General features: G+C 31.5%; 1 protein-coding gene across 1 annotated transcript; it reads left to right on the forward strand.

The window, feature by feature from the left end:
• The first annotated feature begins 2,753 nt into the window (after positions 1-2,753).
• LOC102603542 (protein N-lysine methyltransferase METTL21A) lies at positions 2,754-8,694 on the forward strand. Its single transcript, XM_006355714.2, has 5 exons — positions 2,754-3,125; positions 5,956-6,098; positions 6,434-6,615; positions 8,150-8,263; positions 8,342-8,694. The coding sequence occupies exons 1-5, from the start codon at positions 2,838-2,840 to the stop codon at positions 8,479-8,481; spliced, it is 867 nt and encodes a 288-aa protein (XP_006355776.1). The 5' UTR covers positions 2,754-2,837; the 3' UTR covers positions 8,482-8,694.
• The last annotated feature ends 6,682 nt before the right edge of the window (positions 8,695-15,376 follow it).

Here is a 15,376-nt window from a genome sequence, read left to right on the forward strand (position 1 = left end):
AGATTTAATTCAATTTATCCTATACAAGTTTTATAAATAAGATTATACATTATACAACACATTTCAATTGTATAATCATTTATATTGTATATTTAGTGAGATTATTGTACTTCTTTTAATGGAGAAAGTTTGTATATTAAACCTAATGGCTAAAAAAATACAGATTTGTATAAATAAACATATAAAAAAAGTACATATAGTCATTCTGTATAACACTAATTTTATCTGAATATAACATAAAACATGTTTTATGTGGATATTATATATTATACAAAACATTTCAATTGTATAATTGTTAATATTGTATATATGGTAAAATTGTTATAATAACTACCGCTATTTATACAATAAGTTTGTATAAACAAACAAATAAGGACAAAAATTTACAGAGACTAATATACAATTGTAACATATACAAATTAATGATTATACAAATACCTGAACCTCTTCATATTCATCTTGCTCCAATGAGCGAGAAACAATTCTAATATACAATTGCTTTATACAATAAGTTTGTATATTAACCTAATGTCTAATATACAATTGCTTTTCCTTTCCTCTTCTTACTTGAACTAGCATCGTACTGATCTTTGTCACCTCCCTCAACAATTTCAGATTGCTTCGATTTTGCACTAATTTCACCCAATCTGATTGGGTGGGTCATTCTTAAATTTGGATCTGATATCTTTAATTTCTTTGAATTTGGCAATTGAACCTGCAACGTCTCCAAAATTCTGAGTTAGACCCGAGGAAAATGTTCATCCATTGTATAAGTGAAAAATCTGTATGGATTATGATTTCATATGAAAGTTAAAGAAATAAGGGAAAAATTGGAAAAAAAAATTGATTTAGAGGTTTTGGCGGTACCTGAAATTTTTGAAATCGAGTAGTAGTGAAGATTTGAAATTTAAACTAATTTTGTGGAGAGAATTTAGGAGAAATTGAAGGGTATGGGAGAGAGGAAAGAGATGAAGTGAATTGTATAAAGGAAATGACTTCCGTTTTTTTTAATTTGTGGGACCCGTCAGTAGCAAGATATGCGAAACTATAGCTACTCAAAGGAAATAAATGAAACAATAGCTATATTATTTATTTTCAATTAATAGTTTGCCATTATGCACAATTTTCCCTTTTTATTAAGAGCACCATAGTTCAAGAATAATGGCTATCAAGACGAAATAAAAAAAATATTGTGCCATTTGGGGTTCAAACCCAAAACTCCTCCATTCAATTGGACACCATTACCAATGCACCAAAGTTATAGCTTTTGTCAAGAGTGTCCCACTTTAAATATATATTCTTTAAATGTAAAATTTGACATATATATATATATATATATATATATACAATGTAATTTTCTGACGAAGGGTGTCCAATTGGACACCGTAGAGTGGCTATAGCTTCGCCCCTACATACTCCTATAAGAGTTTGAGACCACTTGTTATGTCATGTGGCCGATCGGGGTGAAGTTAAATCTAAGTTTAGTTTTTTTTTTGTTTCCCACCGGGTGTTCGGAGCCCACATTGGATCCCCGACTAAAGTGTTTTCAATACTTCTATCTATCTTATTACTCCCAGCTTTCCTATTTACTTGTCAAATATTTTCTAACTAGTAAAATTACCAGCACTTCGCGCGGAAATTTAATATCACAGAAATTATAAAATAATACTTAAAACCTATAAGTCATTAAAACGAAAATACTATATTATTTTACATATAAGATTACATAGTAACGAACTTTAATAATGTAAAGGAAAATGAAAATTATAACATCTTATCATTTATCCTTAACAACATAAACATAAATTTATGATTGTACAAAAATACCAGGATCTATAACATAAGCAATGGTGTTAGTGAGCAACTCAACGGGAGCAAAGTACACAAATATTTAATTGTGCAGAAAAAGAAGAAGAATAAGAAGTTCAGAATTTTTGTTGTTTTAAAATGAGAGGAAATCCCTTAAAATTACCCGCTCTTCGCGTGAGAATTTAATATCACGGAATTTATAAAATAATACTTAAAACGTATTAGTCATTAAAACAAAAACACTATATTATTTTACATACAAGATTATGTAGTAACGAACTTTAATAATGTAAAGAAAAATGAAAACTATAACATCTTATCATTTATCCTTAATAACATAAGCATAAATTTATGACTGTAAAAAAAATACCAGGATCTGTAACATAAGCAATGGTATCAGTGAGCAACTCAACAGGAGCAAAGTACACGAATATTCCTTTCATAAAAGTCACAATTTTTCATAGAAGTCGCAACTCTTCATTGAAGTCGCAACTTTTCATAAAAATCACAAATTTTCATGAAAGGGAAGGGTAGTTTGGGAAATAAATAAATTAAAAGGGAATCATGGTTTGTGGTGGCGCCACGTAGGCGGGCCTAGGCTTCTCTTTTATATATATATATATATAATATGATTTGATGCCTTTTTTACTAGTCATTTTCGATAAATCAAGAAAAGACAATATATTATTTACTATTATACCCTCCAATTTATTAACATTTAGTTAATGTCTTTGAAAAATGTAGTGACTAGTGAGTAAATCTATTTGAAATCCTATCAATTAATAGGGATAATATAGTATATCAATCGATATTTTCTTAATAGGTGTGACAAGTCAAAATTCGATAAGTAAATAGAACCAGAGAGAATATTATTTTATAACATGACTTAATTATTATGAATATTTTCATCTCTTTTTTTTTTTTTTGTTTTTTTTGGGCAAAGAGTGGTTAAAATTCTCAGCTAAAGCTTGATTAGCATTCCCCCAAGTAGTATTGTAGACTATCTAAGCGTTAAGAACACCGGAGCCATGAACGGCGACGGCGTCGTAAAAGATGAAAGAAAGGTCGCCGGAAAACCTGAGGAGAATGAATACGAGTATGAAGAGGAACAGAGGATGCTAGAAGAGCTAGGAATGTACAAAGGGAAGGTGAGATTAGTGAGCAGTGAAGAGCCAACAGAGGAGACAATGTTACTGTGGGGAATTCAACAGCCTACGTTTTCAAAACCCAATGCCTTCGCACGCCAAACTTCTCTCCAGCTCCGTGTTGATGCATGTGGACGGACTCTCTCCATTCTACAGTCTCCTTCTAACCTGGTTTGTGCCTAATTTGAACTTGTTAAAATGAATTGAGTTGATGAATAAGTAATTGAGTTAACCCTAAGTATGAGTTGGTCAATTTGAACTAAGAATTTTGCAATTACATGGTAGATGAACCGTTTGTATTTTTAACAAAGTTGTAAATGGGTTAATTTGGATCAATGTATTATATTTTTATGGGGGTTTTGAAATAATGTTTGATTGTTTTGGTTATATAAATCAGTTAGTTATATTTTTGAAGAGATTCTTTGTTTATTGGGAGGTATCCGAGATGACTTGAACTTGAAAAGCAGAATCCTCAGAATAGTATAATTCAGATACCTGACGAGATGAACAGATAAAAGATCGGGATAGACAGGATGACCTATCCATTTCATATTAGAAAATTGATGAAAGCAAGAAATCATAACAAAAAGAATATAAATTCCATTCATACAAGTAGGAGCCACAATTGCATTGGTGATTGTATTTCTGTCCAAGTCCCTTTGAGGACATTAGATAAAACAATGTATTTCTGTCCTAATATTGTGTAATAAGGATTAGAAAGGCGTTCTTTTTGTCTTTTATCTTCTATTTTTGAATTGATTGCAGTTGATAGAGTGAATCATCCATCATGCTTTTGAGAATAGCTACTTTTTCAGTAGTAAATCTTCGTTAGCTATGGCATTAGATAATGGCTCTTTAGTTAATTTTGGTACTCAACTCGTGTAATTTAGAAATATTTATCTAGACTTTATAAACATAAAATGATCAGACTTCAGAGTGTTTTTCCTTTCAAAGGAAGAATTATACTAACTTCTGAAATTTTCATGTTTTCCTAATATCTTCGGAGGTTCTGAAGGTTAAACTTGAGATTTTCATGCACTATCACATCACTTAACGCATATGGCTTCTCCTTGGCATAGCAGTTTCTAAAGCATGAACAGTGTATAAATTGCTTGGGTTAGCCTGAAGTAGTTGATTACAATTGTGTGTAGAAAGCCAATTAGAATGCAGAAGGCATTATTGGCTCTCTTGACTAGATTTCGTATATAGCTGGAGAACAGTGTTCTGAATCCCTTTGGTCCTGTAATTGTGCATTCACGCAATTCCCGTTGAAATACAAAAAGGATATCAACAACGACTCTTGAGCTATGAATTACACAAAAGAAATGCACGAAAAAGGAACTAGTTAGTTTCTTTATGCTTAGTTAGCACCTAGGAATTCTACTCAATAGAAAAAAAACTGACAAATGGTTGTTAGTTTGTCCTAAATGTGAGAAGGCATTCAAAAAGGAAGTCTATAGCGGGTTGTTCAAAATGGGCTGCTCTTTTAACTTGTTAAAGAAGGGTGTCAAATGGGTTCTGTTAGATGCAAGTGACGTGGGTTTCAATGGATTGAAGAAGGCCATCTATATTGCGTCTGCCAGATTTTGATTTACCATTTGAAGTACACACTGATGCATCATATTATGCAGTATAGTGATTTGGTTCTGCAGGATCATCCGGTTGCGTTTGAGAGCTTAAAGTTGAATGCTATGGAAAATCGTTATTCTGCTCATGAGAAAGAGATGGTGGCGGTACTCAATTGTATTTGGTATGGCGAGTCTACTTACTTGGAACAAAGGTTGTGGTCTGAATGGACAACGTGGCCAATGCGTACTTCAAAACTCAATTGAAGCTGGGTCTGAAGCAGGCCCAATGGCAGGAGTTTCTTCTGAAGTTTCTTCTCAGAAGAAACTCAAAAGTTGATGGGAAGGCATCAAAATAGTTGTCGTAGATAGATTCTCAAAGTGTGGGATTTTTATTGCTGCTCCTACTCTTTGTTCTTCTGAGATAGCTGCTGAATTGTTCTAAGAAACTTGAGGAGCAAGTCCAGAAGAATGTGACCAGCTAGTTAGGAAAGCTTGAGTATCATTTTAAAATTCTACAAAATAGCCAACTACTTTTTGTACAATAGATATCATTCAATCTATCAAAATGTCTGCGCTATCTGCATTACTCATTTCAGCTCTTTCAATTTTTTCTTTACAACGTATATTTATAAGGTTTCTTACATGTCTTCTTCTTAAATTAATATGACTAGCATTAGTATGGTCCTATTTCATCACAAGACTCACTACTAGGACATCAAAAGAAATAAACATGAGAATTCATAGTTGATGAGCAAGGTCTTCTCCTTAACTTTAATCATCATATATTCATTTTGGAACCATTAGTTGGTAATTCAATCAGAATATTAACGCAACTCCGTTATGGTTGTCGTTACCTTGTCAGTTTTCTTTCAAGGTCATCGTGTTGTAAGTAATATAGTCTTCCCATCTCCTTGAGGTATCTTCCTTATACAGGGAATAAGAGGGACTGGTATTATTACTAATTGCTAATGGATCAGATCCTCATTACTTCAAATACCCTGGACTCTTCTTTACCCACTAGTTTGGCTTGCCTTCTTGCTACCATGGATCTCTCAAACAGATTTAGGGAAAGATCAGACTCGCTATCTCCACTGATGTTTTATATCCAGGATCATACTTTCTGTACATGGATTTAAGCTTTTTATTCTGCTTTAACTCTTGATAATTCTGAACTAGAAAAGTTTTGTGTTAGTAAGTCACTTCGTAATGTGGCTTTTGAGATGACTAATAAGCTTTGGCAATGACATGATCCAAAGACAAATGGGATTAGTTGCTACTTGTTTTCTGGAAATGTTGCTTTTATCTGCTGAAAGAAGAAATGGTTGTGAGACATTTTGATCTCCTAGCACACACAAAGCGTCTCATCGACATTATTCACCGTTGCACTCTCTCTCTTTCATCAATTTCTAGTAATCAAGCTATGTTTACTTTAGGGCACTCCTGGAGTAACTGGTTCTGTAATGTGGGATAGTGGAGTGGTCCTTGGGAAATTCTTGGAGCACGCTGTAGAATCAGAAAGAATTCATCTTCAAGGCAAGAAAGTCATTGAATTGGGCTCTGGCTGTGGATTAGTTGGGTAATACTGTTATCTTTTGCACCTTCGATTTCTGATTTTGTCAAATCATTTGTTGTCATTACTGGTTTAAGCTAGTGGATGTCAGTCAAGCGGTTGAAATAGATGCATGTTCCAACAAAATTATGTTGGATTAGTTCCTATTGTAGATTCTTGTCTCAATGCGTACGAAAAAACAAGGGATATCATGTCCATAAAATAAATTACTTGCTCATAAAATTAATGTTTTTGCCTAGTAGTAGTCATTAAATGTTGAACCCACTTACCGTGCATGTCATAAATTTACAGCTGCTGTGAGATTGTTCATTTATCTTAAATTTCTCATTCTATGTTTCCAGCTGTGTTGCAGCTCTTTTGGGTGCTCAAGTTATTCTCACTGACCTCCCAGATAGACTGAGGCTACTGAAGAAAAACGTAGAAGCTAATTTATATGGAGATGTAAGAGGCTCTGCAACAGTAAATGAGCTCACATGGGGAGATGAGTTGGATAATGATATGAGGAATCCTTTGCCAGATTATGGTAATAATCTGAGATGGTCTCATTCCATATAGCAGTTGCTTTACAATACATAATCGAATTCCATACGCATCTGTCTGAGGTTGTATAATTGTCCTTCACAATGTTGTCACATGCATATTTCAAAATGATATTTTCTTCTCTCTTTCTGATAACCAAGATATCCCATGTATAAGCTGGCCTAACCACAGTTGGTGGCTTGGTGCACAGGTTTAAAACTCAAGGGAGTACAGTCTGCCCTTCTACCCTCAGCTGACTTAAAAACCAAGCTTCAGCTAGCAGAAGGGTTCAAACTTGTAGTGTGTACTTACAACACATCCCCGTCCTTCATTTATCATGGGGCATTTCAAATTGAAATTTTCTTTGGGGAGGATGTGAAATAGAATTATATACTATTTAGTGTTTAATCACAGAAGTGGTAAATTCAGTTAAAACTTCCAGCAATGTTTCGGAGAAAATGGATTCTGTATTCTCATTTTCCTTTATTGAGTATAAGCCTTAGCATGAAGGGTTTGCAAAACTTGAGATCTTGCTGTCTATAAATCTGATACTATTAGTTGAGGCATACTTTGGGTTTATAGTTGTAACTGATGAGAGGTCAGGCCGCTCCAATCATCCATGAAGACTCTAATCTTAAAAGGTGATAAAGGGGTAACATCTTCCCTTTCAAAAGCTATGTGTCTGTTGACCATTGGTGGTAGCTCTATGTATGCAGTCAATAGAAGCAATGTGGAGAAAATCCATCTTCAGTGTAGAGGAGATCATTTATGTCATTTGGCTACATAATAGCTCTGAATGAATCAGTATGTCTGACCTTAGCTCATGCTCCTTTGAAGCTGCCTTACATGGTTTGACCAGAAGTAAAACCTAATTTCAGGTCTCTCAGTTGAAAAGTTGCTGTGGACATGTATGGGCTATGATATAAGTTTTAGACTAGTTCAACTTTCAGTTTAGACTTGTCCAAGTCGCTAGATACTGCAGAGTTAACTTAGGTCTGATTAGATTTTACCCATATATGAAACAATGGTTCCGCATAATCCTACAAAGAAAATGGTGTATTTTTCCTATAGCAATTTGCGTCCTCTCAAGCTTCCTTCTACCCATAACAAAACTTGGGATGCCATGCTATCCACGTTAACATGCCAACACATTTTCTAGGATTTCATTGTCTGAATGCACTAATCACAGATCAGCTGGCCCTCAGGGATTTGGTTCCGGGGTAAGAGTACAGCATGTAATTTGTGGGTTAGGTGCACGTCGAGTGTTTGAGCCAAGTCATGGATGAAAGCCTGGTATTTAAGTGGAGAAAGGTAGACAGACTATCCAATTATACACTGAGTATTGAACTATGAACCAGTTGGCCCTAGAAGATTTCTCGGTTACTAGAAAGAATCACTCAGCTTGACATCTCACATTCCCTCCTCTCCCTTCTTTTGTGTTCCTAAGTCTAGGTGGATGGTCTTTGGTCACTTGTCCAGTTTAGCTATCCATGATTTTAGTTTATTATTTCACGTTCTGATATGTATTTGTATTTCAGTCCTTGGATCAGACGTGATATATAGTGAGGGAGCTGTCGTGGATTTGATAGCTACACTTCTGGACCTCTCTGGTACTCAGACAACAGTTATTTTAGCTGGAGAACTTCGGAACGGTATAGACTTTAGATATTATTTAATTTTCAGATAGCCTGGAGATAGATACTACATTTCATGTGATTTTCTTGTGGCAGATGCAATCCTTGAGTACTTCTTACAAGCTGCTGCAGAGGATTTCACTATTGGCCGTGTAGATCAAACACAGTGGCATCCCGATTGTTGCAGTCCTCGAGTGGTAATATATGTTCTGGTGAAGAAGCAAAGAAAATTGTAAGTCTGCGCTCATAACATTGTACACTCAATTCTCAAAATGATACCAACATTAATGCCTGTGCTTCGCATATAATTTGCTAAGTGTTCTACTGGCTTTCTTTCTTGTTAATCCAGTGTACCATTTTGTGAATAAACCAATGTCCTAAACGTTTTTCCTCATCGACTATTTGGCGATTTTCAGTTATATAATGGATAATGCATGTTTAATAATCTTCAACAACTTGTTGATACAAAACTTTTCTCAGAAGAGGCAGATTAGAGGTGTAATCTCTCAACAATGGAGTATATATGCTTGGAATGAATAATTAGTGACATATCATGTGAAGGAACACTATGACAAAATAGTAGATTGTTAGAGCCCTTCACACTACAACAAAATAGTAGCTTGCTAGAGGCCTAAGAATTCAAGTTAACCTACCATTAGTTTTTTCGGGTGATTGCGTTCTTACGACTAGGGGTGTAAATGAGACGGTACAGTCAGTTAAAAAATTAAACCGTCCCAATTTTTCGGATATTTTACCATGTATAACCAAAATTAGATTTTTTAAAACCATCTCAATCATATTGGTTTCTCTTTGGTATTGGTACCGTCCCAATTTTTCGGATATTTTATATTTTTTACTTTTGAAATATCATCTACAAATATACTATTATTAAAAAATTCTTTCGCAAATATGTTCTTGAAGAATCACTTCAAATCTTCACCAAGAAGTCAAGAATGTAAAATCTTGTTACCGTATTGTTTGATCTTAAACATTTAATAGGAGTGTTTGCATATGTTTTGTTGTATTGTTTGATAGAGTATCTATTATAGTATTTTTAAATTTTAAACTTTATTAATTAAAGGCTAGTTAAACAGCAAAGATCAGAAGTCGTTCAGTCACCAGATGCCTAGGACTTGGGTTATATTTATATTTGAAAAATGTATAAAATATATTTATATATTAGATTTAACATATTGTTAATACATAAAATATTTACATACACATGTATGGTTATTTCGTTCGGTTTGGAATTTTTTTGATTTTTTCATAAATTAAAAAGACCATCCCAATGGTTCGAGATGATTATACACTTAAATAGAAGTCCACAAATTTATTGAAAAAATGACATAGGTTTGTTTAATTTTTCATTTTCTTTTGACACCTCTACTTACATTAACCAATCTAATTAATTATTAGGAATTGTACAAAAACCAATAATGCAATTTCACCATACTAATTACTCTTTAGCAAGATTTCCAACTATAGTCATTTAAGAACTGGAAAAGGGACATATTTGTCATTGTACTCTCACGAATAAGTTGTATTTGTCTTTAGTTATACTTTTTCAATATACATGTCTTTTTTATCCAACTTTAGGATCATATTTGTCCTTGTACTCTAAAAAAGGTCATATTTATGAGCCCGGAGACAAAATGACCATTTCCCTCCTCTAAAATGCACAAAAGACCACTTATTTTTCGAGTTAACCAAAACAAACATATCGCTCAATATCGAGTGATTTAAACAACCATCTATTTCTTTTTCGTTCTCACTTACTATTGAGCGATTTATAGTGATTTTTAAAAAAAAAAAAAGTTTGCATGCCACTCGCACGATTTTAGATAAGGCTATAAATTTGGCTATCGATTATCACTTTTCTGGTTTCAAAAAATTTCTAACCAAATTCATCTTTCCTATCATATGCTCTTAGCTATAATAAAATACTCCCTCGATTCCTTTTGTTGTATGTTGCGATTTTCGAAAGTCAATTTAATGAATTTTCAAAGCTAAATTAGATTACATTAATTCGATATTTTAAAAATAAAATTTTAGATATTCAAAATCTATACGGAAAGTACTATAAATTGCAATTTTTTCCGCATCAATATGCTGAAAAAATACATCTTAAAAGGTTAGTCAAAATTCATATTGTTCGACTCTCAAAAAGAAAACTATGACAACTAAAAAAAATCGGATATAATAATAAGTTCAGTGTTTTAAAAGACTTTGTTGGGACTCGCCTCGGGCGGGGCTCTAGGCTCTAGTACAACGCTTTGATACTCATTGTATGGAAGCTTAGTTCTGTAAGATTTACGTCCTAAGCGCCCAACTGTACACCCTAAGAACTCCCAACATCCAACGCTTGGACTTCGCCTAATAGATCTTATACAAATTATATGTTAAATTCTTTAGTTTACATTATTGACCCTTAGGGATGACAATGAGACGAAACGAATACGGGACGGGACGGATTTTAGGCTATATGGGTGCGGGGCAGATGCAGGGCGAATTGAAATAATTTTTTTCTAAACCAATGTGGGGTGGGACGAGTTGATGATATATGAACAAGTCTTTAATCAATATATCAGTGATTTAATCCTCCAGGTTGCTTTGTTTCCTCTAAATATTTAAATATAGGATGTGAGTGTTTCTTAGTACTAAAAATCAATTAACTCAAAGAGGTTTATTAAACGGTGAATGTCTAATTTTTCAATCTTAATATCTGAGCATATCTTGTCCCCTTACCTAAGGGTGGGCATGTGTACGTTATTTAAAAATTTTGATACTGTAACTTTGATATTCAGTATCTAAAGTACTATATCATTATCCTACCAAATTAGGTCGGTATGGTTCGATATATTTGATTTCAATTTCGATATTTTATGATATGATATTCGGTAATCATAGTTTGTTTGACTTCAACTTACATATATTTATAACTCTCCTTACAATTCATTTAGAAAATAAGTTAGAACCATTCTCTTTGTTCTTTAGCAAGTATTCTTGCAAGACCAATACGATGATCAACATGAATACGAGAAATTCAGAAGCACAAGTCTCAATCATATTAGATCAACAACTACTTTTGTTAAATAATATCACAAAAAGAACATTTCAATAACAATCGGAGAGTCATAGATGCAAAGTTTAAATAAAATTATCTAAATTTCTGCATAGCCCTATATAATTTACACCACAAAAATCATTCACTAACATGTAGGCTCTAACTTGACATATACCACTATGTCAAGTTAGAGTCTACATGTTAGTGAATGATTAATATTGGTATGGTATACGGTATTTCGATATTTATTTTATAAATATCAAATACCGTACCGAATGCCAAATACCATAATATTCATACTACGGTATAAAAAACTTTAGTTTTGATATGGTATTCAGTATATACCATACCATGCTTTCAATAGACCTATACTTCTTGAAAAACATGCCAAACGAGTCATTTTCGTACTATGTACTCCCTTTGTCTACTTTAAATTGTCATTGAGTCAATCAATAAGATTTTTGACTAATATTTTACGATGTATTTTTTCATCTAATTGATATGCAAAAAATTACAATTTATAGTACTTTTCGTATTGTTTTTTAATATCTAAATTTTTTGTTTAAGATATCAAATTAATGTTATCTAATTTAACTTATGAAAATCAGTTAAATGGACTTTCGAAAAGCGCAACATGACAATTAAAAATGGACTGAAGGAGTAAATGATAAGATAGCAATTCCAATTGTTTATGCAATTATTACTTTCTCCATTTTAATTAGAGTTGATAATTGAGCAGGCTGAGTTATATTTGAAGAGATCAAAATGGTTTGAACTAATAAGTAAGTTGGTCAATAATCCTTTAACCTTAAAGGGGTTTGGTGAGCTGAGTTTGATTTTGTTATCCCTAATTTCAACCTATATTTTTTTACTTGAGGTTGATACATATAATTAAAAATGATATCATATTTTATTTAGTTAACTTAACTATTTAATAGAAAATGAAAATTCATGTTTTTTTTCTTCAAAATTTGAATCGAAAATATTTAAGTGGAATGTTTTATTAGAAGTTGAGGTGTTAGCTTGAAATATAACTTAGTTTAAGTGCCTAAACGAAATATCCTGATAATTTAAAGGAGTTGACTATGTATTAAGCCTAAATTAAAAATGTATATAATTCTTTAAATTTTGTAATCTGAAATTTGTCACGTAAAATGTTGAATTAAATAACTTACTTCATCTGTCCAACAATAGTTTTTTTTATACTCATCTTAGGAAACAATAAATAATTATAGAAGTAATATTACAATATTACTCTTTGAATATATTAAATTTAATGCTTTAAGAAATGTATTAGATATAGAATTAATAGTACTTAATAATAAGGGTAAAACAGACACAAAATAGTAAATTATCTCTTGATTTTTTAAAACTGGACAAGTATTGTTAGATAACTAATTTTTAGTATAGTGGACAAATAAAGATGGACAGAAAGAGTATTAATATTAATCCATCTGTCCAACAATACTTGTCCAATATTGACTTTGCACACTTCTTAAGAAACTATAAATAGAAGAGTAATTTTACTATGTCACCCTTTGAATATACTCAATTCGTTCCCTTTTACTTGTCACTTATTCCTAAAATAGATTTTCATTTTTACTTGTTACTTTTGACAAATCAATAAAATACATAAAAAAAATTCATGTATTACACACATGACTCGTGTATGAAATTTGTATATAAGCGTATAAATTTTATGTTAATTTCTGATAGTTTAACATAATTAAATATCTTACAATATAAAATACAATTTTCATACCATTCATTGTATAATTTAATATACTTTTGATTCAAATACAAATGTAACTTCAAATTTCAATGAACTAAGATTAAAATTCAATTCAAAATTAGCTCAAATCTTATCTATACATAGCCCCAAAATTTATATTCGAGAGACATCACCCACTCAAAAATAAAATTCATTCGCGATAAATTAATTTATCAACTTGAGATTCGAATTCATTTAATAATCAAAGTTGGGGTGATTTGGAATGCATGTTCAATTACAGTAAACAAACAGTGGTGATGAAATAGATGCCAAAGATGCTATTGATTTTATACATATTTTATTGAAGAAAAAGAAAAGGATAACTTATGATATAGTTGAGGGGCCATAATTATAGGTATACTCTTTACCAACATGTTTTTAAACAATTTCAATCTTTGTCAGGTTATGACAACAGTTAAATGATTATGAAATAATAATAATAATAATAATAATAATAATAATAATAATAATAATAATAATAATAATAATAATAATAATAATAATAATAATAATAATAATAATAATAATAATAATAATAATAATAATAATAATAATAATAATAATAATAAATATAAATTTAAAATGACAAGAAATATAATCAAAGAAATTGAAGGAGAGAGGTTTTAAGAGCCCGTTTGGATTGACTTTAAAGTTTGTCGGACTTATTTTTAAGTTATTTTTAGCTTTTGAGAGTGATTGACAAAGTTAAAAATAATTTAAAATAAGTTAAAAATAATTTTTAAAAGTAGATACAACCCTTCTTTTTCATTTTTTAACTTAAAAGTTACAAAAATTTGACTCATTAAAAACTACTTTTAAAAAGTTATTTTTTTAAGTTAATCCAAACAAACTCTTATTTCTAAAACAAAGAGTCATATTTGTTCTTGTACTTTCATAAAAGAAAAAGGTTATATTTATCTCTTATGTATCATATTTATTTGATATATTTGTCCTCACCATTCAACTTTGAATTTATATTTGTTCTTGAACAACTAAGTCCCATTTTTTTTCTACTCTTATTATCCTACGTTGTGCATATATGAATATATTTTTATCACAATTAAAATTTACTCTAAATTCGATTAGTATACCTAACACAATATTTTACCCACTCATCTAACCCATTAAACCCAGTTCCTAATACCATATTTCTCTTGTCACTTTCCCATTGACAAACACATGCATTGACATAGAGAGAGAATTAGGGTTGCCCATCCATGTCTTGATCAAAAGAGAGTGATTAACGTTTCAAGGACACTTAATCCAGTTCTAAGCATCAATAATCGTTAGTCAGTATAATAACCCAACTAAATGAGTTGGGGTCGAATTCCACAGGGAGCAGTACGTGCTTAAGATTCAATAGGTAAGTAAAAATATGTTCAAATTAATTATAGGAATAGACATTATCGAATAAAAATATAATTCAAATCAAGGGGTGACACGAATGTCAAATGGGGGGTTTTGGTTGAGAAATTATCAACTACAAATAGCAGCAAATAAAACGAGATAACAATAATGAGACGGGTTTTTGGGATGTGATTCGATTACAGGCTATTATAGACAAATGGGTAGTTGCAACTATTAGAAAACTGCTGAAAATCAGTGAGTAAGCTAGACTTAGAAGATAAAAAAAATAAAAGAATACATATATTACCATTAAATTTATACTGGTTGACATCATTAAGTACCTTTACTTATGAGTATTTGATTGTGCATAACAAGAAATGAACCATCAACAACATTTTAGTCCTTAAGTTTTTTTTTCTCTTTTTTTTCTCCTTTCGATTATTTTTACTAGTCCGCTATTGACTTTAATACCTATTTTCAGAAATTACTCATCTGTTAAGAATCTCTTTTATTGAATTATTCATAGTAACTATATTTTAAAATTTAAAATTTGATTATTAATACTTCATGTAAATTGTAATATTTAATGATAAGACTTAAGAGTTTTAGCCATCATGTTGCGTTTTTAGAAAGTCAATTTGATTAATTTTTCAAAGTTAAATTAAAGGGAAAATGGTTTGAAAAATACTCCAACTTTGGCCGAAATTGTTGTTACGATACCAAACTTTATGGAGGACCCTTTACCCCCCATATACTTTTTAATAGTGTATTTTAAAGGTATATATGTGCCCACGTGAACACGTTCTATTTATAATTATGCAATATTTATGATGTCCACGTGGGCATATATGTACACCTTTAAAATACACTATTAAAAAGTATATGGGGGGTAAAGGGTCCTCCATAAAGTTTGGTATCGTAACAACAATTTCGGTCAAAGGTGGAGTAT

Source organism: Solanum tuberosum, unplaced genomic scaffold (assembly GCF_000226075.1).
Source record: "Solanum tuberosum cultivar DM 1-3 516 R44 unplaced genomic scaffold, SolTub_3.0 scf00208, whole genome shotgun sequence".
Taxonomy (NCBI): domain Eukaryota; kingdom Viridiplantae; phylum Streptophyta; class Magnoliopsida; order Solanales; family Solanaceae; genus Solanum; species Solanum tuberosum.

Coding starts and splice junctions, on each gene's coding strand:
- LOC102603542 (XM_006355714.2), top strand. CDS start 2,838: ATGAACGGCGACGGCGTCGTAAAAGATGAAAGAAAGGTCGCCGGAAAA. Junction 3,126..5,955: donor TACAGTCTCCTTCTAACCTG/GTTTGTGCCTAA, acceptor TGTTTACTTTAG/GGCACTCCTGGAGTAACTGG. Junction 6,099..6,433: donor TCTGGCTGTGGATTAGTTGG/GTAATACTGTTA, acceptor CTATGTTTCCAG/CTGTGTTGCAGCTCTTTTGG.